We start from the raw sequence: 24785 nt of genomic DNA, 5'->3' as shown, positions 1-24785 counted from the left end.
CATTTTGGGAAAGCAAATCTTAGCAGGACTTATACACTTAATGGTAAGTTGCTAGGGAGTGTTGCTGAACAAAGAGACCTTGGAGTGCAGGTTCATAGCTCCTTGAAAGTGGAGTCGCAGGTAGATAGGTGTTTGGTATGATTTCTTTTATTGGTCAGAGTATTGAGTACAGGAGTTGGGAGGTCATGTTATGGCTGTACAGGACATTGATTAGGCCATTGTTGGAATATTGCGTGCAATTCTGGTCTCCATCCTGTCGGAAAGATGTTGTGAAACTTGAAAAGGTTCAGAAAAGATTTACAAGGATGTTGCCGGGTTGGAGGATTTGAGCTATAGGGAGAGGCTGAACAGGCTGGGACTGTTTTCTCCGGAGCAATAGAGGCTGAGGGGTGACCTTATAGAGGTTTACAAAGTTATGAGGGTCATGGATAGGATAAATAGATAAAGTCTTTTCCCTGGGGTCGGGGAGTCCAGAACTAGAGGGCATAGGTTTAGGGTGACAGGGGAAAGATATAAAAGGGACCTACAGGGCAACTTTTTCACGCAGAGGGTGGTACGTGTATGGAATGAGCTGCTAGAGGATGTGGTGAAGGCTGGTACAAATGCAACATTTAAGAGGCATTTGGATGGGTATATGAATAGGAAGGGTTTGGAGGATATGGGCCGGGTGCTGGTAGGTGGGACTAGATTGGGTTGGGATATCTGGTTGGCATGGACGGATTGGACCAAAAGGTCTGTTTCTATGCTGTACACCTCTATGACTCTCTATGACATGGTAGATATAGAATGTGGGGAAAAAGATGGTGACATCTAAAAAAATAATCTGGTGAATAAATCCCCAGATCCAGGTGTACCCTAGAACGCTGTGGGAAGTGATTGCTGGGCCCCTTACTGAGGTATTTGTATCTTTGATTACATTAGATTAGATTAGATTCCCTACAGTATGGAAACAGGCCATTTGGCCCAACAAGTCCACACTGACCCTCCAAAGAGTAACCCACCTAGACCCATTCCCTTACTGTATATTTACCCCTGACTAATGCACCTAACACTATGGGCAATTAAGCATGGCCAATTCACCTGACCTGCACATCTTCTGGGAGGAAAGCAGAGCGCCCGGAGGAAACCCACACAGACACAGGGAGAATGTGCAAACTTCACACAGACAGTCACCCGAGCTGGGAATTGAACCTGGGTCCCTGGCGCTGTGAGGTAGTAGTGCTAACCACTGAGCCACCATGCCGCCATTGAGTGTGGAAAATCATGTCTCATGAATTACATTGAGTTTTTTGAAGAAGGAGCAAAGAGGATTGATGAGGGCAGAGCTAAGGACGTGATCTATATGGACTTCAGTAAGGCATTCGGCAAGGTTCCCCATGGTAAATTGGTTAGCAAGGTTATTTCACATGGAATACAGGGAGAACTAGCCATTTAGATACAGAACTGGCTTGAAGGTAGAAGACAGAGGGTGGTGGTGGAGGGTTGCTTTTCAGATTGGAGGCCTGTGACCAGTGATGTGCCACAAGGATTGGTGCTTTATCCACTGATCTTTGTCATTTATATAAATAATTTGGATGTGAACATAGGAGGTATAGTGAGTAAGTTTGCAGATGACACCAAAATTGGAAGTGTAGTGGACAGTGAAGAAGCTTACCTCAGGGTACAATGGGATCTTGATCGGATGGGCTGACTCAGAACAGTGACTGGGTTAAACCGTCAGCAGAACAATGGGGGCTGGGAGCATACTAAAATAAAATGGCAAGAGTACAAGCCCAAAATGTTCCATTTAGGATGTAATGTAGGAGCAACAAGTCCAGTGAACACTGGATGTCTCAAAATATGTAGGACTGAATAAAAAGAAAAAGAGAGACGTTTAACAGACACAAAAGGAGCAAGTCAACAGAGATGCTGTTGCAGTATAGAAAGTGTGAGGTGAGAGATGTAAGAAAACAATTATGAGAACATAGAGGGGGCATGAAAAAGCACTGGCAGCCAAGATTAGGGAGAATCCCAAGATATTCTATAATTATCAAGAAGGGAATAACAGGGAAAGAATGTGGCCTATTAGGAACCAAAGGGAAATTTGTTTGTGGAGCCTGTGTACATTGGTAGTATTAAATAAATAGTTTGCGATCTGTCTTTATCCAGGAGAAGAAGGATATAGTTACAGAATTCCGAAAGATGGACTGTGAGGTTCTTCAGCGGATTGACAAAGGGAGTTATTGAAGGTTTTGGCAGGTGTAAAAGTGGACAAGTCCCCAGGTCTGGGTGAGTAGTATTGTAAGCTGCTATTGGGGATGAGGCAGAAAGTCACTTCTCCCCTGACACAAATTTTTAATTCCTTTCTAGTCACAGGGGAGGTGCCAGAGGACTGGAAGGCAACCTCATAGAGTCATAGAAATGTACAGCACAGAAATTGACCCTTTGGTGCAACTGGTCCATGCCGACCAGTTATCCTAACCTAATCTCGTCCCATTTGCCAGCACCCGGCCCAGATCCCTCCAAACCCTTCCTATTCATATACCCATCCAGATGCCTTTTAAGTGTTGTAATTGTACCAGCCTCCACCATTTCCTCTGACGTACCACCCTCTGCGTGAAAAAGTTGCCCCTTAGATCCCTTTTTAAATGTTTCCCTTCTCACCCTAAACCTATGCCCTCTAGTTCTGACTCCCCTCATCCCAGGGAAAAGACCTTGTCTATTTACCCTATCCATGCCCCTCATGATTTTATAAACCTCTATATGGTCACCTCTCTGCCTCCAATGCTCCAGGGGGAACAGACCCAACCTATTTAGCCTCTCCCTGTAGCTCAAATCCTCTAACCCTGGCAACTTCCTTGTAAATCTTTTCTGAACCCTTTCAAGTTTCATGTTGTTCCATTTTTCAAGAAAGTTGGTAGAGATAAACCATGAAATTACAGACCAGTGAATCTCACATCAATAGTAGGGAAATTACTGGAGAAAATGCTGAAGGGGACAATTCGTCTCCATTTAAAGAGGCAAGGCTTAATTGGGGATAGTCAGCATGGCTTTGTCAGAGGGAGTTCACGCTTAACATATTAGATTAGATTACTTACAGTGTGGAAACAGGCCCTTCGGCCCAACAAGTCCACACCGACACGCCGAAGCGCAACCCACCCAGACATTTACCTCTTCGCCTAACACTACGGGCAATTTAGCATGGCCAATTCACCTAACCTGCACATTTTTTGGATTGTGGGAGGAAACCGGAGCACCCGGAGGAAACCCACGCAGACACAGGGAGAATGTTCAAACTCCACACAGAGAGTTGCCTGAGGCGGGAAATGAACCCAGGTCTCTGGCGCTGTGAGGCAGCAGTGCTTTTTGGGAAGATGACCAAGAACGTGGATATGGTTGTGCAGTTGATGTGGATGCTAGGGATTTCAGCAATGCCTTTGACAAGTCCCACATGGGAGACTCATAATGAAGATAAAAGCACTTGAGATCCAGATAACCAGGGTCCCCTTAGTTGAGGTGAAAGGTAAGAGGTTTAGAGGTATTTGTGGAAAGTTTTTTTCACTCAGAGGGTGTTGGGAATCTGGAATGCACTGCCTAGAGAGTGGTTGAGGTGGGAAACCTCGCAATCTTTTAAAAATATTTGGCTAAGCACTTGAAATGTCATAACATTTAAGGCTATGGACCTCATGCTGGAAATAATACCATTGCACAGCTTCAACAGTATAGGCTCGATGGGCCTAATGGTCTCTCTGTACTATATGATTTTTATGATTCTATGAGAAGAGGTCGAAGAACAAAACAGTCTGGCAAACCAAATGGATCATATTAGCATACCCTGTAGTCTGTACATTTGAACTATTTCCCTGTAATTTTTCCCTCTATTTATATAACCAATTTTGCTTGTTTGCCTGTATCTGTGTATGTGTATGTGTCTTTGGAGGTGTTTTAAAATAGGGTTAGAGTTTTAACAAGTAGAGCCATTTGGATGTGGATGTAGGTTTGCTCGCTGAGCTGGAAGGTTCATTTTCAGATGTTTCATTACCATATTAGGTAACATCTTCCGTGAGTCTCTGGATGAAGTACTGGTGGTATGGCCCGCTTTTTATTTATGTGTTTAGGTTTCCTTGGGTCGGTGATGTCACTTCCTGTGGTTATGTCATTTCCTGTTCTTTTTCTCAGGGGGTGGTAAATGGAATCCAAATCAATGTGTTTGTTGATAGAGTTTCAGTTGGAATGTCATGCTTCCAGGAATTCTCATGCATGTCTGTTTGGCTTGTCCAAGGATAAATGTGTTGTCCCAGTCGAAGTGTATGTAACGATACTAGTGAGAGTGGATCATGTCATTTTGTGGCCAGTTGATGTTCATGTATTCTGGTGGCTAGTTTTCTGTCTGTTTGTCCAATGTAGTGTGTGTTACAGTCCTTACAAGGTATTTTGTAAATGACATTAGGTTTGCTTGTTGTCTGTATAGGGTCTTTCAAGTTCATTAGTTGCTGTTTTAGTGTGTTGGTGGGTTTGTGGGCTACCATGATGCCAAGGGGTCTGAGTAGTCTGGCAGTCATTTCCCAGATGTCTTTGATGTAGGGGAGAGTGGCTAGGATTTCTGGATGTATTTTGTCTGTTTGTTTGAGTTTGTTGCTGAGAAATCGGTGAACTGTGTTCATTGAGTACCCATTCTTTTTTAATACACGGTATAGGTGATTTTCCTCTGCTCTGTAGTTGTAGTTCCTCTGTGCTGCAGTGTGTGTTGGCTCATTGAAATAATGTTCTGATGCAGCTTCGTTTATGGATGTTGGGACGATTGCTTCTGTATTTGGTCAGTATGTGTTGTTTTCCTATAGACGCTGGTTTGAAGGTCCCCATTGGCTGTTCGCTCTACTGCGACATCTAGGAATGGCAGTTTGTTGTTGTTTTCCTCCTCTTTAGTGAATTTTATCCAGTAAGGGTATTATTGTAGAGCCATTTGTTGATAATTCATGGCTGTTTACTTGTGACTAGAATTTACTTATTTGTAATATACAGTAGTTCTTTTTAAGTGCAGGCACCTGGTCAGTGTTTTGATTCTGTCAGACAGGGGATTTTGCATACACTGATTAAATCATTAAGTTTTTGGTAACATCAGCAGTAGTGAGGATCAGCACATTTTCTCAGATGAGTCATGACAATGTTCAAACAACAATGAATGAGCCAGGCTCCAGTCCAACATCAGATTAAATGTCACAAGCATAATCCAATTTACTTGATTTCGCTCATTTTACCTCCCCTTGCCGCCAGAGAATCTCTTCTGCCTTTTAACACTTGTCCATCCTCCATTTTACTATTCTTTCTGCCCCATCTCCCTGGACATGCCTGGGCTTTTCATTTCTCTGAACTTGTTCTTTTTAAATGATCTATAATGCATTCCAATACCAAAGGTCAAAAATCACACAACACCAGGTAATATTCTAATGGATTTATTTGAAGACAGTAGCTTTCAGAGCACTGCTCATTCATCAGTTAGTGAGAGAGGAAGTCCTTAGACACAGAATTTATAAGGAAAATATCAAAGGGTCATACCACATTTGCGAATGAATTGAACACATAAGATGGCCCTTAAATCTTTAATCAGTTGTAGATTGTAGATTATATTACAGTGTGGAAACAGGCCCTTCGGCCCAACAAGTCCACACCGACCCGCCGAAGCGAAACCCACCCATACTCCTACATTTACCCCTTACCTAACACTACGGGCAATTTAGCATGGCCGATTCACCTGGCCCTGCACATCTTTGGACTGTGGGAGGAAACCGGAGCACCCGGAGGAAACCCACGCAGACACGGGGAGAACGTGAAAACTCCACACAGTCAGTCGCCTGAGGCGGGAATGGAGGTACGGGTTTCGATTGATTAATATACAAATCCCAGAACTTCTTTCAAGTCACTGACCTGAGATAACGTAAGATGTTATCAATGTAAAGGAGGTGACACGTGCAATCAAACAATGTATTTTATCATGAGATCTTGTTTGGAGTCTGTCTGTGTCTTAACCTGAATTCAGACTGGGGTTTTATTTCCAAAGTAGGAGTTTATAAGATACCACATTGATTGTCTATAAATTGTGGCTTTTTGAACAAAATAGAATATATCTGCAAATGCAAACTCACTCCACAGATTTATATGTATGTACGCGTGTGTTTAGGAGGGAGAGAGGAAAGTGTGTGTGTTTGAGAGAGAGTGAGAGTGAGGGAGTACATGCATCTGAGAGTGTGTGTCAGTCTGTGCATCTGAGGGTGTGTTTGTATGTGTGTGTGTGTGTGTTTATGTGAGAGTGTATAGTGTGATGGGGTCACCTGTAATGCAGCATGAATCCAAGATCCCGCTTGAGGTCAAGTTCCTGGGTGCTGAACTTGGCTATCAGCCTTCCAATACAATCAGGGTTTTGGTCAGAAATTCCAAACCCAGCCACAGTCCCCACTAGAAGTCTGGAAATTGTATTCATTGGGTGACAGACCTCTTCCCCAGTTCTCCTCTGTATTCTGTAGCAGCCTTATCTCCTTTTTTTGCCTGTTACCATCTTGAAGTCAGCAACACTGATATTGTTCTGTTTCTGTCTGATTGGTGGCTCTACTTATTCAATTTATTGCTCCAAGACCAATGCAGCCTTCAGCAGTGGAAACCCTGACATTAACACCTCCTTAGTGTGACTAGAGTAATAGCAAGAATAATGATGAGAGTATTTATGGAGTACTGTTGAGAGCCTTGACAAGGATATTGATGCGTGTAATGGTAACATTAATGATCAGATTATTGATAGAGTATTGACAGAGTACTGGTGAGAATATTGGCGAGGATATTGGTGAGTGTAATGGCAAGAATAATGATCAGAGTATTGGCAAAAGTATCGGCAACAGTCTTGGTGAGAGTCAAGGTGAGAGTAATGGCAAAAGTGTATTAGCAACAGTAATAGTGAGAGTATTGGGATGAAATCCTTGGTGACAATATTGGCAAAAGTGATGATGATAATATTGGTGAGATAATGGTGAGAGATTTGACAAGATCAATGAGAGTCAGGGTGAGAGTATTGTCGAGATAGTCAGTGAGAGTGAAACTAATGATGAGGGTAATGGTGAGAGTACTGTTGAGAATCATGGCTAGAGTATTGGTGAAAACATTGATGATAGTATTGGTGAGAATATTGGTAGGTGAATTGGCAAGACTAATAGCAACAGTGTTGGTGACTATATTGTTGAATTACTGAGAGTACTGGTGAGAATACTGTCAGAGTAATGGTGAGAATAACAGCAGTAGGATTGGTGACTGCATTGTCTAGAGTATTGGTGAAAATCATGAGGAATATTGTATAGTACAGTATTTACTAGAGTGATGGTGAGAGTGAGGTCAGATTGAAAGGAACAGATTCTTGATTTGGAGAAAGGTTTTCTCAACTTTTCCCTCAAGCCTTAAACTGGATCTTCAAAATCTTACCCTTGAATGGTGACTACCTTATTTCCACACATTTCATCTCATTAAAGCCCAACTCACCTGACTTGTTTGCAAATCCAAGTTCCCTTTCTCCTGCCAAGAAATTAAATGGTGCAAATCTCCAGCAGGTGAAACAAAGTGGGTAATTGGTGACTGCAACTTGCTGAATGCATGTCTTGGCACGTCTTCTGCTTCTTCAAAACAATACTTGGAAGTGTTTATTAAAATAGGGCAAAGTCAGTATGGTTTCACCAAGGGGAGGTAGTGCCAGACAAATCTGCTAGAATTATTTGAGGAAGTAACAAGTAGGTTAGACCAAGGAGAGTCAATAGATGTTACCTATCTGGACTTCAAGAAGGTCTTTGACAAGGTATCACAAAGGAGGCTACTGAGTAAGATAAGGGCTCATGGTGTTAGAGGCAAGGTGCTAGCATGGATAGAAGCCTGTCTGTCTGGCAGAAAGCAGAGAGTGGGGATAAAAGGATCTTCTCGGGATGGCAGCTGGTTCCACAAGGCTCGGTGTTGGGACATAACTTTTCACTTTATACATTAACAATCTGGATGAAGGAACTGAAGGCATTCTGGTTTAGTTTACAGATGATACAAAGATAGGTAGAAGGACAGGTAGTATTGAAGAGGCAGGGAGGCTGCAGAAGGATTGAACAGGTTAGAGAGAGGGCAAAGAAGTAGCAGATGGAGGATAATGTGGTAAAGTGAGAGGTCATGCACTTTAGTAGGAAGAAAAAAGGCATGGGCTATTTTCTAAATGGGGAGAAAATTCTCAAGTCTGAAATGCAAAGAGATTTGGGAGTTCTAGTCCAGGATTCTCTCACGGTAAGCTTGCAGGTTGAGTTAGTAGTTAGGAAGGCAAAAGCAATGATGGCATTTATTTTGAGAGGACTTGAATATGAAACCAAAGATGTATTTCTGAGGCTCTATAAGGCTCTGGTCAGACCACATTCGGAGAATTGTGTGCAGTTTTGGACCCCATACCTCAGGAAGGATGTACTGGCTCTGGAGCGTGTTCAGAGGAGGTTCATGAGAATGGTCCCAGGAATGAAAAGCTTAACATATGAGGAACATTTGAGTTCTCTGGTATATACTCGGTGGAGTTTAGAAGGATGAGGGGGCAATCTAATTGAAATGTACAAAATTCTGAAAGATCTGCACAGTATGAATGTTGGGAAGATGCTTCCATTGATCGGAGAAGCTAGGAACCAAGAGTATAACCTTAGAGTAAAGGGAACAGCACTTGTCACCAGCTGCCATCCTGAGAAGGACCCTTTTATCCCCACTCTCTGCTTTCTGCCAGACAGACAATCTTCTATCCATGCTAGCACCTTGCCTCTGACACCATTGGCCCTTATCTTACTCAGTGGCCTCTTGTGTGGCACCCTGTCAAAGACCTTTTAGAATAGAGATAAGGAGAAACTTCTTCAGCCAGAGAGCGGTGAATTTATGGAATTCATTGCCACAGAAGGCTGTGGAGGCCAAGTCATTGAATATATTTAAGACTGAGATACATAGGTTCTTGAGTATCGGGGGATTTAGGGTTACGGGGAGAAAGCGAGAAATTGGGGTTGAGAAACTTATCAGCCATGATTGAATGGTGAAGCAGACTGGATGAGCTGAATGTCCTAATGTCCACTCCTATGTCATACGATCTTAACAACATTGAATTGAATTGAATTGTCACGTGTACCGAGGCACAGTGAAAAGCTTTGTCTTGCGAGCAATACAGGCAGATCACAGAGTTAGTAGCATAGATAAATAAATAATAGGTAAACAGTGGCAAAAACAAAAACACAGGTACAGGCGAATGTTATGAGTTTGTGAGTCCATTCAGTAATCTAAAACAGTAGGGTAGAAACTGTTTTGAAACCGGCTGGTGCATGTGTTCAGGCTTCTGTACCTTCTCCCCGATGGTAGAGGTTGTAGAAAAACATTGCCAGGGTGGGATGGATCTTTGAGAATGCTGGCGGCCTTTCCTTGACAGCGGGCCTGGTAGATGGATTCTATAGATGGGAGGTTGGCCTTTGTGATTGTCCGGGCTGAGTTCATCACTCTCTGTAACCATCTCTGATTTTGAATGGTACAACATTGCAGCATGCTCTCTGACTACCATCATCATTGATCCTACATCAACGCATGTCAGTATCAGTGAACCACCAGCCTCACCACATCATCCTGCTTGCTCTTAGATCAGCTCAGAGGCTACTTTAGACCTTCAACACTTTGGATTTAAGGTATCTTTCTATTAGGCCATTTTCTATGTAGGGGCACGCAGGCATTTCATGTATCTATACAACAGAATTTGGCACTTACGCAGCTTAAGGCTCTTAGCTTAATCACTTACGTTCACTCACTTGACTGTTTACTTAAAGGCTCCCAGTCTATGGTTCACTCACATTCTCTTCTTAATGTCCAAGGGCTTTGGTATTCAGTTCCAGGGTGCCAGCTTCTGCAGTCAAGAGTGTGACGCTGGAAAAGCACAGTAGGTCAGGCAGCATCCGAGGAGCAGGAGAATTGACGTTTCAGGCAAAAGCCCTTCATCAGGAATGAGGCTTGTGTGCCAGGGGGCTGAGAGATAAATGGGAGGGGGTGGGGTTGGGGAGAAGGTAGCTGAGAATTGATAGATAGATGAAGGTGAGAGGGAAGGTGATTGGCCGGAGAGGAGGGTGGAGCAGGTAGATGGGAACGGTGATGGACAGATCCGGAGAGCGGTGCCTAGTTGGAGGCTTGGGACCGGGATAATGTGAGGGGAGGAGAAACGAGGAGACTGATGAAATCTACATTGATCCCGTGTAGTTGCAGGATCCCAAGGCGGAATATGAGGCATTCTTCCTCCAGGCGTCGGGTGGTAAGGGTTTGACAATGAAGGAGGCCCAAGACCTGCATGCCCTTCTACCTTCGCCACCAGCCCCACCCCCCCTCCCATTTATATCTCAGCCCCCAGCCCACAAGCCTCATTCCTGATGAAGAGCTTATGCCTGAAACATAGATTCTCCTGCCCCTTGGATGCTGCCTGACCTGCTGTGCTTTTCCAGCACCAAACTCTCAACTCTGATCTCCAGCATCTGCAGTCCTCATTTCTCCTGCCAGTTTCTGTAATCTAGCTTTTGTTTGAATGTAGAGAGCGAGCTGCCAGTTTGTGACAGTGGGGAGCACTGAACTGTCATCTATTAGTCAGATGGGGTGAATCAGTTTTTGTGTAGCATCGTGCTACATCATTGGTCAGCAGTTTGTGCAGCAACAGACTGAATGTGCTTTAACAAATGATGATGTGTGAAAGCCAAATGGAAAGAGTCCTCAGTGGGTTAAAGGGAGACTACACTTAATCATGGGGTACCACCACATCAGTCAAACGGCATGTCCTATTACACTCGCTGAGACAGGCACTTGGTCCTACATGAATCTGTAAGTACTGGGATTGGGCCATGGTCAGTCCTGCAGGTCAAGTCCAAGTAGGGTGGGAATTACTGGTAAGTCAGTTGGGCTGTTGTGGAGTCAGTCCAGGTGGTGAGGGGCAGATTTTCCTGCAGGAAAACAGAAAGGCATTGATAATGAAGTAAGTAGCTGCAAAAGCATAATAAAAGCAAAATACTATGGATACCAAAATAAAGACAAGAAGTGTTGGAGAAACTCAATGTCTGGTAATATCTTTGGAGAGAAAAACAGAGTTAACATCTCAAGTCCAATATGACTGAATTCTGTAGAAGAGTCATAATAAACTTGAAATGTTAACTGTGTTCCTCTCTCCATGAATGAAAGTTAGAGAGAAAATGGTGGTACTTTTGTGGAGCGCGGAAAGTCACTGATCTTCTTTCTGCACTGCTGGATAGCCTGCTTCATTCAGGACACAACACTGACCCATGCTGCAATGTGAATTCAGACAAGCTGGCTCTATTGAAATGGCCTCACGTGATGATCAGCAGGAGAAACAATCCCGTCCCTACCCCCAATCTACAAAAATGTTCAGAAGTTTCTGGGACAGTTTCAGGGTCGGATCTTGCAGTCTGAGACAGTGAGCATCTGCACTGGTCTTCAGCTGGCCTTGAAATGTGATGCCAGAATTTCTGAAGCTGTAAAATCTTTGCAGTGGGACCAGTTGTGCCTCACTCACTGCATGATTCCCAGAGAAAAACCCAAACAGCTCAGCTACATCATTCATGGGGGTGGAAAGGGGAAGACTGTGGGAGAAATTTCTCACCCTCGGCCAAGATGGAATGAACATCACTTGCCATCTTTACTTTAACTGCTCATGGAAAAATGTATGAGCTTTAATGTTTGGTATTTACAACTAAAACCTCTGTGTATTTTTGATAGAAGCGTCTCCCTGGTTTTAAAGTGAAGTACCTATTCTTGCTGTGGTTAGGAATCCTCCTGGGCGGTTGGGTACTTTACTTGCACTACTCGTCCTACTCAGAATTATGCCGTGGTCACATCTGTCAGATGATAATTGTAAGTATTAAGAATTTGGATATTTGTTATGAATCTGGAATCTTTCTTTTGTTAATCTGGGGAACAGTTATTTAACAAACTATAATCTGCAGAGTTTAATTTTATCTCCCCAGTGTGATCGCTATAAGAAAGGCATCATTTCTGGCTCTGCCTGCAAGGACTTGTGTGAGGAAAAAACGCTGCTGTTCCAACAGTGTTTGTCGTCGAGTCCAGTGCATCAGGTATTTGATCTTTTGATGATTCCATCTTTGAGCGTTTGTGAAGTGGTTTCCATGTTGCAGCCCATGAAGCAAGTGTTTAAATACAGACAAAATGTGCAGCCAAAAGTCATAAGCAACATTTCAAATGTCCCAATGCAGCTAAAACTTGAGTATAAAAGATTAATTTAAACAGCTCTTCATCATGACTCAGAACTTGAACTCTCTGTGAACCATGTTAGATCACAGCAAAACATCAAGTGAAATTGGCCCCTGGATTTTGAAGTGAAAAGGTGAATGTTTAGTTAAGATATGATTTCCTTGTGCAGTAAGTCATGGACATTTCAATCAGAGAGGCAACTGAGCCCAGGAAATTATATGATTCAAGAAAATGTTATTGCAATTTTTTTACAACAGATATTTTTGAGAATATGAGATCTTTATTTGTTCAAGAGACTTGAGTGTCACTGGCAAGGTTCATGTTTTGTTGCAGGCTCACAGGAAAACAGTCTGGCTTGTACAGTTACTTAATTAAACTGGTTGCCTGAAGGGAGTGCCTTATGGGTGGACATCCCATGACAATGTCAAACCAAGACCTATGTTAGGAGAGGATTGCATATCTATCATGAAACCTTTCTCATACAAAAACACAAAAAATAATTCTATACATAATCATCTACACTGTGAATTCCTCAAGTTATCCTTCATGAGCACAACTGTTCTCAAGCATCATCAGTTCATTATTCCCATTAGTCTCTGCACATATTGTGCACACAGTCTCAAAATCATACTAGCTTCTTCACGGTAAAGTTGTGCCTTGTTCATGTGGGTGATGTTCCTTCTCTAGGGAATATCGATTTTGTGTCACTTGTCTCCACGGTAATTAATGGTGTTCCTATTCCATTGGTGGGCTGCTGGGGGGCCTCTGGATTGGTGGTTTATTTGTGGTCTGTGCAGGTAATAAGTTCACATCTTCGTAATCTGGTGTTGGGAGTTGAGGAACAGGTTCTCCTGCTTTGCAAATGTCCCTGCAGTTGCAGTGGTGTGTCTGGTCATTCATGTCATTGGGTATGAAAAATGGAAAAACTCGTCTATGCTTATCCCAAGTTGGCATTGAACTGACTCTTGATGAGAGCACTGAAGATTTGTACCTTCCATTGCTCAATTCTGGCAATGATATGACAGTCTTGCTGAAATGTTTCACCTTGATTTGTTTCATTCATGCCTGTAACTACTTTTGACATAAGCAATGTTTTTGCTATTTGAGGACCAGTTTGGGTACAGCATGACATTGGTCTTTGTACTAGATGATCCTCCACATCTTCAGTAGGTGTGTTTTACCACATAAGGATTGCCTTCAATACACCCCTCATGGGTTTGCTCGATTTTTTAATGATTTTGAAGCTTTTCTATTTGACTGGTGATAGTCTGGGGATGAATAATGGTGTTGAATTTCCCTGTACTTTATGAAGTGGCTGAATCCTTTCCTTGTAAATTGAAATGCATTCTCACTCATCACAATGTCAGGGATGTCAGAACAGTTGAAGGGTGCAGTCAGGCAATCTACAATCTCCCGGAGTCATTATGGCAGCTGATTCACCTCCCATATAGTCAGAATAGTACTCAACATTGACAGGATAATCAGCTCCTGTGAGAATGAAGAGGTCAACTCATAGTTTTAACCATACTCATCAGGAGTCAGACGTGGCTCCATCGCTTGTATGACTTGGTATTCATTGCAAGAAATGCACTGACTGATATGGTTCTTAATTTTATTAGGAAGGGTATTATCAAGGTGGTGGGCTGAAAATGTGTTGCTGGAAAAGCGCAGCAGGTCAGGCAGCATCCAAGGAACAGGAGAATCGACATTTCGGGCATAAGCTTCCTGTTTCCTGAAGAAGGGCTTATGCCCGAAATGTCGATTCTCCTGTTCCTTGGATGCTGCCTGACCTGCTGCACTTTTCCAGCAACACATTTTCAGCTCTGATCTCCAGCATCTGCAGTTCTCACTCTCTCCTATTACCAAGGTGGGTTCAGAAGAGAATTACCAGGATATTGCCAGGAATTAAAGTCATAAAGAAAGGCTGGATAGGCTGGGACTTTTTTCATTAGAGCATGGAAGATTGAGAGGTGATCTGATAGAAGTTTGTCAAGTACTGAGAGGTATAGATAGAGTTAACAGTAGTTGTCTTTTCCCTAAGATGGCAAATTTCAAGACGAGGGGGCACATTTTTGAGGTGAGAGGAGAGAGATTTAAAAAAGACATGAGGCAATTTTTTTACACAGAGGGTGGTTCGCATGTGGAATGAACTTCCTGAGGAAGTGGGTGGATACAAGAACAGTTACAATATTTCAAAGACATTTGGATAGATCCATGAATAGGAAGGTTGTGGAGGATATGGGCCAGGAGCAGGCAGGTGGGACTGGTTTAGTTTGGGATTCTGGTCAGCGTGGACTGGCTGGATTGAAGGGTCTGTTTCTGTGCTGTTTGACTTGATGATTATATGACTGTATCCACAGGATGTGGGTGTTGCTGACCAGGCCAGTGTTCATTGCCCATCCCTAATTGCCCATAAGGAAGTTGAGAGTCAATCATATTGCTTTGGATTTGGAGTCACATGTTAGTCAGACCAGGCAGACATCACTGTTTCCTTTCTGAAAGGACTTTAGTGAACCAGATGGAATTTTCTGCCAATTGATGATAGTTTCATGGCTATCTTTAGATTTTTAATTCCAGAATTTTATTGAATTCGCATTCTACCACCTGCCCTGTGGGATTAAAACCCAGGTCCCCAGAATACTACCTGGTCTCTGGATTAATATGGTTGTAATATTAGCACTAAGCCATTGCCTTCCCATGGAGAATGGGTAAAGGTCATCCTGGGATCATCAATAGATGCTGATGGGATGGTGTGGTAGCAGCTCATGTGATGATAAGGTCTGATGTGTAGGTATTGGGATATAGGCATGGGAGATGATGCTCAGACTCTAAAGTTATTGAACTTGATTTTGAATTCTGAAGGCTGCAAAGTCCTAAAGTGGAAAATGTGATGCCATTCTTCCAGCTTCACCGGAGTACTGTAGCAAACCTGAGACAGAGATGTTGGCCAGTGAACACGGTGAAGTGGTGAAGTGGCAGGCACTAGGAAGCTCAGTATCGTTTTTGCATACAGAAATTAGGTGATCTGTAATGTAATCACCCATTCTGAGCTTTATCTCCCCAGGCTTGAGCAGGCCTGAGACTTCCTCGGTTAATATTTGGCCCTTGTGTCGATTCATTGAACAATATTAACTGAGGTAATCGATTCATGGACAGAGTTTGATCAGTATAATTAGTCAACAAACCGATTATCAGTGTGTCAGATGATGAACAGGATGATAGAAGGTAAACTAGATAAACTTTTTTTTATCATCCTCGAATGATAGGAGATGACATTGAGAAACAAAAACTAATGAATACAGGTACCAAATGGTCTAACAAAATGCAAATTTGGGAGTTCAGAAGGAAGGTAAGAAGCACATTGGCAAACATGGGTTTTTGTGTCATGTTTCCATGTTTCGCCCCCACAGGTTTATGGGGGAGTCTGGAGAAATAAAGAGGTCATTATCAAATGTGGAATAGAAGAAGCCTTCAGAGTAGATCTCAATTCTGAGACATTACCTCGGAAGGATCTTGTACTGTTTGACAAACCAACTAGAGGGACCTCAATGGACGAATTCAAGGAGATGGTGCTGACATTCTTGAAGGTTGGTTCAATAGTATTTCCCCATAAGTCTCCAATCCCTTTCCTTGCAACCTTCTCCCAGTGAATGTCAATGCCGCCTGAGTGAATGACTCCCCATGAGACCCCTGCCCCTTCCCTGAACTGCAACTACCCCCCATCCCAACAATTCTCTTTCCCCTGAACAGCATTGAACAAGGGCAGGTCATGTCTCACAATCCTCACTGAGTTTTTTGAGGAGGTGACCAAGCATGTAGATGGGGGTAGGGCAGTTGACGTGGTATACATGGACTTCAGTAAAGCCTTTGATAAGGTTCCATAGGCTAGGCTGTTGGAGAAAATGCAGAGGCATGGAATTGAGGGTGATTTAGACTAGAAACTGGCTTTCTGATAGAAGGCAGTGAGTGATGGTTGATAGAAAATATTCAGCCTGAAGTCCAGTTACTAGTGGTGTGCCACAAGGATCTGTTTTGGGACACTGATGTTTGTCATTTTTATAAATGACTTAGATGCAGGCATAAGTGGATGGATTAGTAAATTTGCAGACAACACTAAAGTCGGTGGAGTAGTGGACAGTGTGGAAGAATGTTACAGGTTGCAGGGGGACTTGGATAAACTGCAGAATTGGGCTGAGAGGTGGCAAATGGAGTTCAATGCAGCTAAATGTGAGGTGATGCACTTTGGGAAGAAAAACAGGAAGGCAGAGTACTGGGTCAATGGGAAGATTCTTGGTAGTGTGGATGTGCAGAGGGATCTTGGTGTCCATGTACATAGATCCCCTGAAAGTTGCCACCCAGGTGGATAGTGCTATTAGGAAGGTGTACGGTGTGTTGGGTTTTATTCGTAGAGGGATTGAGTTCTGGAGCAGCAATCTCAGGCTGCAACTATACAAACCGTTAGTGCAGCCGCACTTGGAATATTGTGTACAGTTCTGGTTGCCATATTTCGGGAAGAATGTGGAAGCATTGGAAAAGGTGCAGAGGAGATTTACCAGGATGTTGCCTGGTCTTCTGAGGAAAGCTGAGAGACTTGGGTCTGTTCTCATTGGAAAGAAGAAGGCTGTGAGGGGATTTGATAGAGACATACAAGATGATCAGAGGATTAGATAGGGTAGACAGGGAGAGCCTTTTTCCTAGGATGATGACGTCAGCTTGTATGAGGGGACATAACTATAAATTGAGGGGTGATAGATTTAAGACAGATGTCAGAGGCAGGTTCTTTACTAAGAGAGTGATAAGGGCGTGGAATGCCCTACCTGCTAATGTAGTCAACTCAGCCACATTAGGGAGATTTAAATAATCCTTAGATAAGCACATGGATGATGATGGGATAGTGTAGGGGAATGAGCTGAGAATTGTTCACAGGTCGGCGCAACATCGAGGGCCGAAGGGCCTGTTCTGTGCTGTATTGTTCTATGTTCTAACTCTGCTTTCCTTTATTGGTCAGAGCACCATTGAGTTGCAGCTGTACAAGACATTGGTTAGGCCAGTTTCGGAATATTGTGTGCAATTCTGGTTTTCCCTTCTATAGGATGGATGTCATGAAGTTTGAAAAGGTTCATAAAAGATTTACAAGGATGTAGCAAGGGTCGGACGGTTTGAGCTATAGGGACAGGCTGAATAGGCTGGGGCTGTTTTCCCTAGAGTGTCAGAGGCTGAGGTGTGACCTTATAGAGGTTTATAAAATCATGAGGGTCATGGATAGGGTAAATAGACCTTATCCATCAAGTTTCCACCTTTTATGCAACTGACTTTGTCTGCTGCCTTGAGATGGGAATGACCTGTCCATAAAAGATAGAAATTATGAGCAGGAATTGGCCATTGTGATAGGTCGGTGGAGAGGGTGGAGCGGATAGGTGGGAAAGAAGATGGTCAGGTAGGACAGTTGAAGAGGGCAGTGCCGAGTTGGAGGGTTGGATCTGGGATGAGGTGTGGGAAGTGGAGATGAGGAAATGGGTGAAATCGAGGTTGATGCCATGTGGTTAGAAGATAAGGCGTTCTTCCTCCTGTCGTCAAGTGGAGGCCACATGTTGAATTTGGTGTATATGCTACCAGAAGGATGTGGATGTTTTAGAGATGGTACAGAGAAAAGGTTTACTAAGATGTTCCTGAAGGCTGTTGGAGAGGTCATGAGGTCACCAAAAAGCAACGGAGCCTGTTGGGATACGTGAATATACGGTTTAAATTTCTTCTTAGTTCTGGTTTTCTTCAGTTCCTGGAGGTAGTTGGAGAGGTCATAAGGTCACATATTTGGGTGGTTGCTTTACCCAAAACACTCCTTGGGTAGTGTCTCCTACCCATCCTCTTCCTCTAACCAAAGAAAGGTTATGTGCGTCGGTCGGTAAGGTGACAAGTATTTTCTTTCATGTTTCTTATTTTCAGCGGTCTATTTGGGAATTTAGAACAGTGGGAACAGAGGTTAGGGCAGTTGAATGTTCCTCCTGCAGCACGTGGGAGGTAAGGGTCACCTGTAGTGTTGCCTCCCATGTGCACACGGTTGGTTTGTTGCCTCCCAGGTGCCAGGGTTTGTGATGTCTCTGATCAGTGTTTTCAGGATCCTTGAGGGGGAGGGGGAGCAGCTCCAGGTTGTCGTCCAACAACAACATAGGTAGGAAGAAAGGTGGGGATTTAAGGCCGAAATTCAGGGAGCTAGAATGGAAGCTTAGAGTTAGAACAAACAGAGTTGTTATCTCTGGTTTGTTGCTTGTGCCACGTGCTGGTGACGTGAGGAATATGGAGAGAGCGGAGCTGAACACGTGGCTGCAGGGAAGATGCAAGAGGGAGGGTTTTGGATAATTGGAGATCTTTCTGGGGAAGGTGGGACCTCTACAAACAAGATAGTCTTCACCTGAACCAGAGGGGTACCAATATCTGTGGGGGAATATATGCTAATGATCTTTGGAGGGGATTAAACTAATGCAGCAGGGGGATGGGAATATGAATTGTAGTTCCAGTGTACAGGAGGTTGAGGGTAGTGAAGTCAGGGAAAGGTTTACAAGGTCACGAGAGGGCACAGACAATCAGGATGTTGGTTTGAAATGTGTGTACCTCAATGCCAGGAGCATCCGGAATAAGGTGGGCGAACTTGCAGCATGGGTTGGTACCTGGGACTTTGATGTTGTGGCCATTTCAGAGACGTGGCTAGAGGAGGGACTGGAATGGTTGTTGCAGATTCCGGGATTTAGATGTTTCAGTAAGAACAGAGAAGATGGTAAAAGAGGTGGTGGTGTGTCATTATAAATCAAGGGTAGTATTACAGCAGCTGAGAGAATGTTTGAGAACTCGTCTACTGAGGTAGTTTGGACTGAGGTTAGAAACGGAAAAGGAGATGTCACCCTGTTGGGCGTTTTCTATAGGCCTCCGAATTGTTCCAGGGATGTAGAGGAAAGGATAGCAAAGATGGTTCTCAATAGGAGCAAGAGTAACAGGGTAGTTGTTATGGGAGACTTTAACGTTACCAGTATTGACTGGGAATACTATAGTTCAAGTAGTTTAGATGGGTCAGTTTTTGTTCAATGTGTGCAGGAGGGTTTTCTGACACAGTATGTAGTCAGGCCAAAAAGGGGCGATGCCATTTTGGATTTGGTACTGGGGAATGGGCCCGGCCTGGTGTTAGATTTGGAGGTAAGTGAGCACTTTGGCGATAGTGACCACAATTCGGTTATATTTACAACAGCAATGAAATGGGATAGCTATATACCGCAGGGAAAGAGGTATAACTGGAGGAAAGGCAATTATGACGCAATTAGGCAAGATTTAGGATACATAGGATGGGGAAGGAAACTGAAGGGGATGGATACACTTGAAATGTGGAGCTTATTCAAGGAACAGCTACTATGGGTCCTTGAAAAGGATATACCTCAGGCAGGGAGGAAATTGTCGAGAGAGGGAGCTAAAGAAGTTGAAGCTCTTGTCCAGAGGAAGAAGAAGGTTTATGTGAGGATGAGGCATAAGGCTCAGTTAGGGGGCTTGAGAGTTATAAGTTAGCCAGAAAAGATCTCAAGAGAGGGCTAAGAAGAGCCAGGAGGGGACATGAGAAGTTGTTGGCGGATAGGATCAAGGAAAACCCTAAGGCCTTCTGTCAGTATATCAGGAATAAAAGAATGACTAAGTTAAGATTAGGGTCAATCAAAGACAGTAGTGGGAAGTTGTGTGTGGAATCTGAGGACATAGGGGAAACGCTTAATGAATACTTTTTGTCAGTATTCACATGGGAAAAGGGCAACGTTACTGAGAATACAGAAATACAGGCTACTAGATTAGATGGGATTGGAGTTGACAAAGGAGGTTTTACCAATTTTGGAAGATCTGAAAATAGGTACGACGCCTGCGCTGGATGGGATTTATCCTCAGATTCTCTGGGAAGCCAGGGAGGAGATTGCAGTCCCGTAATTATAGGCCAGTGAGCCTTACTTCAGTTGTGGGTAAGATGTTGGAAAAGGTTGTAAGAGATAGGATTTATAATCATCTGGAAAGGAATAATTTGATTAGGGATAGTCAACATGGTTTTGTGAAGAGTGATCGTGCCTCAAACCCTTATTGAGTTCTTCGAGGAGGTGACAAAACAGATGGATGAAGGAAAAGGGTTTGATGTAGTGTATATGGACTTCAGTAAGGAGTTTGATAAGTTTCCACATGGTAGGCTATTGCATAAAATACGGCATTTCAGGATTGAAGATGATTTAACGGTTTGGATCAGAAATTAGCTAGCTAAAAGAAGACAGAGGGTGGTGGTTGATGGGAAATGTTCACCCTGGAGCTCAGTTACCAGTGGGTGCTGCAAGGATCTAATTTGGGGCCACTGCTGTTTGTTATTTTTATAAATGATCTGGATGTGGGCGTAGAAGGATGGGTTAGTAAATTTGCAGATGACACTAAGGTAGGCAGAGTTGTGGATAGTGCCGAAGGAGTTGTGGGTTACAGAGGGACATAGATAAGATGCAGACCTGGGCTGAGATGTGGCAAATGGAGTTTAATGTGAAAAAGTATGAGGTAGTTCATTTCGGAAGAACTAAGAGGAATGCAGAATACTGGGCTAATGATAAAATTCTTGGCAGTGTAGATGAGCAGAGAGATCTTGGTGTCCAGGTGCATAAATCCCTGAAAGTTGCCATCCAGGTTGATAGAGTTGTTAAGAAGGTATATGGTGTATTGGCGTTTATTGGTAGGGGGATTGAGTTTCAGAGCCATAAGGTCATGCTTCAGCTGTACAAGACACTGATAAGGCCACACTTGGAGCATTGCGTGCAGTTCTGGTCACCACATTATAGGAAGGATGTGGAAGCTTTCGAAAGGGTTCAGAGGAGATTTACTAGGATGTTGCCTGGTATGGAGGGAAGGTTTTACGAGGAAAGGCTGAGGAAACTGAGGCTGTTTTCTTTCAAGAGAAGAAGGTTGAGAAGCAACTTAATCGAGACATATAAGATGAATCAGAGGGTTAGATAGGGTGGACAGTGAGAACCTTTTCCCTCAGATGGTGAAGGCTAACATGAGGGGACATAGCTTTAAACTGAGGGATGATAGATTTAGGACAGATATTAGGGCTAGTTTCTTTACTCAGAGAGTAGTAGGGGCGTGGAATGGCCTGCCTGCAAAAGTAGTAGACTCGCCGATGTTAAGGCAATTTAAATGGGCATTGGACATACATATGGATAATATTAGAGCGGTGTAGGTTAGATGGGCATCAGATTAATTTCACAGGATGATGCAACATCAAGGGCTGAAGGGCCTGTACTGCGCTGTAACATTATATGTTCCGTGGATGCTGGATATCAGAAGCAAAAAAGAAATTGCTGGAAAAACTCAGCAGGTCTGACAACATCTGTTGAGAGAAAGTAGAGTTAACTCAAGGAAGGTCACTGGATCTGAAACATTAACTCTGCTTTCTCTCCAAAGATGCTGCCAGACTTGCTGAGTTATTCCAGCAATTCCTGTTTTTGTTTACCAGGATGTTGACTGGTTTGGGAGGCATTAGCTATGAGGTGAATTTGAACAAACAGTTTGTGTTCACTTGAACGTTGAACGTTGGGCAGTGATCTGATAGAAGTTAACAAAAGTATGCGAGCTATGGATAGAATGGATAGTCAGAGTCCTTTTCCCAAGGTAGAAATGCCAATTACTCAGGGACATAAGTTTAAGATGAAACGGGGAAAGTTTAAAGGAGTTGTGAGAGTTGAGTTTTTTACACAGCAGGTGAAGTGCCTGGTATGCAGTGCTAGAAGAGATGGTCGAAGTGAATACTTGTTTAAGATGCATCTTGAAGATACATGAATAGGCAGGGAACAGAGGCATATGGACTGCGTAGAGGCAAAAGGTTTTTAGTTTAGAAAGGTGTTGTGTGCCAGGACAGTCTTGGTGGCCTTGGGCATGTTCCTGTACTGTACTGTTGTTTGTTTGATTTGATTTTAACCTCAATATTACATTCCTGCACATCACCAAATAACTTGTCATCCCCTTGGACGTCAATTGTTCTAACAACTGCCAGTTACAATAAATGATACCAAGGTCAGTCAACCACTTATAGCTCATTAACTGTTAATGCCATTGGCTTGCAGTTTCACACTTTTAAATGCCTGTACTCCTAACTTATTCTTTAACAGGGAATCACACATTCACCAAATTTCTGTCACTACTTTGTTCAGGAAATTTCCCCAATTCTGTGATCAGCTTTCAGCTGTAGTGACCCTTGGGCTTTACGCAGGATTCCGATATTGCTGACACTCATAATGCTCTCATTTTTTCAGTCTAGTCTTGGAGATCAGCAATCACTTGGAAATCTTGTCAACAGAATAATCAGCATGGCAGATATCAACCAGGACAACAAGGTGTCCTTAGCTGAAGCAAAGTCTATCTGGGCATTGCTTCAGCTCAATGAGTTTTTGTTGATTATTTCACTGCATGAAAAGGAGCATACAGCGCAGTTGCTGGGCTACTGTGGAGATCTGTATATCACTGAGAAGATCCCATACCACTCACTTTACAGCCTCAAGCTGCCACGTTTCCTTGAAGTAGTTTTGCCCTCGATAGTACGGACGAGCCTAAACCAATGGTTTGCTCCAGCATGGCCACAGAGAGCAGAAATTACCATTGGCCTCTTGGAATTTGTGGAGGAAATTTTTCATGGCACTTATGGGAGCTTTTACATCTGTGACACGGACCCAGGTAACATTGGCTACAATGACAAGTATGATTTTAAGATGGTGAACTTAAGGATGATGGTGACAGAAATGACTCTTAAAGGATTCTATAAAGGACGCTACTGTGAGCATAACACAGACTGCACACATGGGAAAGACTGCACAGCAACTTGTGACAAACTAGTGAAGCAATGCAATACTGAACTGATACAACCAAATCTGGCCAAGATTTGTGGCTTATTACAGGAGTATTTGTTGTATGGGGCACCCATCAATTTCAGAGATGAATTACAAAAACAACTCCAGATCTGCATGAGACTGAATGGGTTGGCGAGGCAGATGGAGGTTCATCATTCTTTGCTGTTAAACAACATCAAAACTCTTCTTTGGAAAAAGATTTCAAACTCTAAATATTCATAAAGGAATATTGTGTTATATCTGGAGATTCTGTCTAATGTAATTTATGTATTGTATCTACTGTATCAACAGCCGGAAGTGAAGTTCTGGGCAAGCAATTGTGGGACTAGTGAATCAACTTATAATAACCTGTTAATGCCATGTCAAACCATAAGCCTGGTTTGCAAACATGATTAAAGGTGAAATACAGGAATCATGTAACAAGAAACATTCTGTTCATTTAATTGTCATGTTTCACTGGACTTAGACAAAAACCCTCTTGTGTCTCAATGGTTCCACTGAACCATTCAGTGGAATCTCATCCATAAGAGACACAGCAGGTTCTTCATCCTCTCCCTCAACAATTCCCTTGGTATTTGGCAACTCTCGCCAATTCCCTCCAACAACTCCTCCTCTAGCAATCCCCTCAGTCTCCAGCAACTCCCTCTTTCTCTACCTCCAGCAACTCTCACCATCTCGGTCAACGCTTTCCCCTCCAGCAACCTCTTCAGCTTACAGCATCTCCCTCTCCCTCTCTCTCCATCAATTTCCTCTTCTCCAGCAATGTCCTCTCCCTCCTACAGCTCCCTCACCTTTCAGCAACTCTCTCACCACTCAGTGAATTGTGTTGCAGAGAGCAGGCTTGGACACAAATACCAAACTCTATGTTTCTGTCTTCGTCGTGCTCTAGTGCTTCCTTCACCCTCATGTAATCACAAAATTCAAATTATAATTTCCTACACATTGATGCCTAATTTTCCAATCTCTTGCATAAATACAATGCCACGCATACACCTTTGATCTATATCACACCAACTCCCTCTTGAACTCTCTTTTTCTCTCTCATGCCAAACCTGGCCTCTCTTTCTCACCAACTGCAACGATCTCCTGAACTGCCACATTCTCTCACATTTCTTAATTTCCTGTTTTAGCTGCCCCCAATTTTAATATTTACCCTATTCAATCTTTTCCAAACTTGCTTAATTGAAGTTATATTGTATTCTCTGTTCTGTTAAACACTGGTCCCATGTGTGAGTTTGTCAATTTGTTCACTATTTGTCAATTTATCTGCATTCTTTAAAAATCTGAATTAGGAAAAAAAAGTGGGCAAGCAAAATATAGACACTGTGGAAACAGTTCCTGTTATGTTCAAAACTTGCATCTATGTCTCACACTTTAATATAGAAAACTCTCATGTAATTTCAGATACATAATGAATAATAACCAATTCTAAAATGAACCAAAGGAAGCAACAAAGTGATTGATATATCTAACAGAATGTACAGGCTGGGATTCTCCACTTAACATCTTTCTCCTCAAGTCGTTTGCACTTTGTTGCAATCTGCTGCCCAAGACTTAGTCACGTACAGTTTGCAGATTCAATATTCAAACAAACACATCTCATTCAGTAACAAACTAAACAAATGTAACTTT

The 24785-nt window shown here is 43.0% G+C and overlaps 1 protein-coding gene across 5 annotated transcripts in view; it reads left to right on the top strand.

The window, feature by feature from the left end:
- The window catches only part of dipk1b (divergent protein kinase domain 1B), a 30592-nt gene extending 7027 nt beyond the window's left edge, over positions 1 to 23565 (top strand). For 2 of the 5 annotated variants that reach the window (XM_043720672.2, XM_043720674.2), the window contains exons 2-5: positions 11767 to 11901; positions 11994 to 12122; positions 15669 to 15845; positions 22563 to 23565. In XM_043720672.2, the coding sequence (XP_043576607.1) occupies positions 11767 to 11901; positions 11994 to 12122; positions 15669 to 15845; positions 22563 to 23375 (1254 nt within the window). In that variant the 3' untranslated portion in view covers positions 23376 to 23565. Of the gene's footprint in view, positions 1 to 2148; positions 2269 to 4962; positions 5849 to 11766; positions 11902 to 11993; positions 12123 to 15668; positions 15846 to 22562 lie in introns of those variants that run through there. The other 3 variants (XM_087998116.1, XM_087998115.1, XM_043720673.2) reach the window with 3 other exon arrangements.
- Positions 23566 to 24785: the final 1220 nt, after the last annotated feature.

This window comes from Chiloscyllium plagiosum, unplaced genomic scaffold (assembly GCF_037043375.1).
Source record: "Chiloscyllium plagiosum isolate Xiang-an unplaced genomic scaffold, Cpla_swu_hap1 HiC_scaffold_21, whole genome shotgun sequence".
Classification (NCBI taxonomy): domain Eukaryota; kingdom Metazoa; phylum Chordata; class Chondrichthyes; order Orectolobiformes; family Hemiscylliidae; genus Chiloscyllium; species Chiloscyllium plagiosum.
This window is presented reverse-complemented; position numbering and strand designations above follow the sequence as displayed.